A 1,997-nucleotide genomic window follows, 5' to 3' on the forward strand; every position below is an offset into this window, starting at 1 on the left:
TCCCCTCAGTTGCTCTTCCTGAGGTTTCTACTGTTTTTTCCCCGTTAAAGGGTTTTTTTTGGGGAGTTTTTCCTTATCCGCTGCGAGGGTCCTAAGGACAGAGGAATGTCGTATGCTGTAAAGCCCTGTGAGGCAAATTGTGATTTGTGATATTGGGCTTTATAAACAAAATTGATTGATTGATTGATTGATTGATTATCACTGAGAGTATTATCACTGAGAGAAACAGTATTATTAATGAGAGGACAGAGTATTATCACTGACAGTAATGAGAGTTTTATCACTGAGAGTACTGTGAGTATTATTAATGAGAGTACTGAGTATTGTTAATGAGAGGACTGAGAGTATTATCACTGACAGTAATGAGAGTTTTATCACTGAGAGTACTGAGTATTATTAATGACAGTACTGAGTATTATTAATGAGAGTACTGAGAGTATTATCACTGAGAGTACTGAGTATTATTAATGAGAGTACTGAGAGTATTATCACAGAGTACTGAGTATTATTAATGAGAGTACTGAGAGTATTATCGCTGAGAGTACTGAGTATTATTAATGAGAGTACTGAGAGTATTATCACTGAGAGTACTGAGTATTATCACTGAGAGTACTGAGTATTATTAATGAGAGTACTGAGAGTATTATCACTGAGAGTACTGAGTATTATTAATGACAGGACAGAGTATTATCGCTGAGAGTACTGAGTATTATCACTGAGAGTACTGAGTATTATTAATGAGAGTACTGAGAGTATTATCACTGAGAGTACTGAGTATTATTAATGACAGGACTGAGAGTATTATCGCTGAGAGTACTGAGTATTATCACTGAGAGTACTGAGTATTATCGCTGAGAGTACTAAGTATTATTAATGAGAGTACTGAGAGTATTATCACTGAGAGTACTGAGTATTATTACTGAGAGTACTGTGAGTATTATCACTGAGAGTACTAAGTATTATTACTGAGAGTACTGTGAGTATAATTAATGAGAGTACTGTGAGTATTACTACTGCGAGTACTGAGTATTGTTAATAAGAGTACTGTGAGTATTACTACTGCGAGTTCTGAGTATTATTAATAAGAGTACTGTGAGTATTACTACTGAGAGTGCTGAGTATTAATAAGAGTACTGAGAGTATTATCACTGAGAGTACTGAGTATTATTACTGAGAGTACTGTGAATATTATCACAGAGTACTGTGAGTATTACTACTGCGAGTACTGAGTATTGTTAAGAGTACTGTGAGTATTACTACTGCGAGTTCTGAGTATTATTAATAAGAGTACTGTGAGTATAATTAATCAGACTACTGTGAGTATAACTACTGAGAGTGCTGAGTATTATTAATAAGAGTATTACCCGTGGACAGGGATACAGAGGACGTTCCTCAGGCTGGAGAAGATCTTGTCCACAGCCTCAGGGTCTCTGTTTGATCCAAACTCGGTGGCAATGATCGACTGTTTGATGTCTGACAGGAAGAACTCACAGGTCAGATTCTGCTCTCTGACTGGATCAGCGTATGATGACATCACATTCTGTTACTGTTCAGGTCCATCGTTTGTGTGACTGACCTTCCTGATCAGAAACCTGCAGCGGTTCTCCGTCACGGAACGCTCCTCTCCCCCTCCTCGCTGTGTACATCTTATCTTCAAGACAACTGTAAACAACCCCAAACTCCACCTGACAATGGACGCCACAGAACACGAGTTACACTACGACATGTTTACCATATCTTATACAACTTCAACAGTTTTCTCTGATAAGGACATATGACATGCAATACTAGGACATACAACTATAACGTTTTTTAATGATTTTTGATGACATGCTATACTATGACGTTTTTTAATGATATTGGACGACATGCTATACTATGACGTTTTTTAATGATTTTGGACGACATGCTATACTATGACGTTTTTTAATGATTTTTGACAACATGCTATACCATGACGTTTTTTAATGACTTTGGACGACATGCTATACTATGAC

General features: G+C 37.0%; 1 protein-coding gene across 1 annotated transcript in view; it reads right to left on the bottom strand.

Moving 5' to 3' along the window:
* Nucleotides 1–1,997, bottom strand: part of impa1 (inositol monophosphatase 1) — a 9,715-nt gene that overhangs the window by 3,333 nt on the left and 4,385 nt on the right. Inside the window, exons 4-5 of the mRNA XM_050032667.1 lie at nucleotides 1,577–1,685; nucleotides 1,365–1,473 (exon numbers count right to left, since the gene is read on the bottom strand). Of these exons, the coding sequence (XP_049888624.1) occupies nucleotides 1,365–1,473; nucleotides 1,577–1,685 (218 nt within the window). The remainder of the gene's footprint in view (nucleotides 1–1,364; nucleotides 1,474–1,576; nucleotides 1,686–1,997) is intronic.

This window comes from Epinephelus moara, chromosome 21, assembly GCF_006386435.1.
Source record: "Epinephelus moara isolate mb chromosome 21, YSFRI_EMoa_1.0, whole genome shotgun sequence".
Taxonomy (NCBI): Eukaryota; Metazoa; Chordata; class Actinopteri; order Perciformes; family Serranidae; genus Epinephelus; species Epinephelus moara.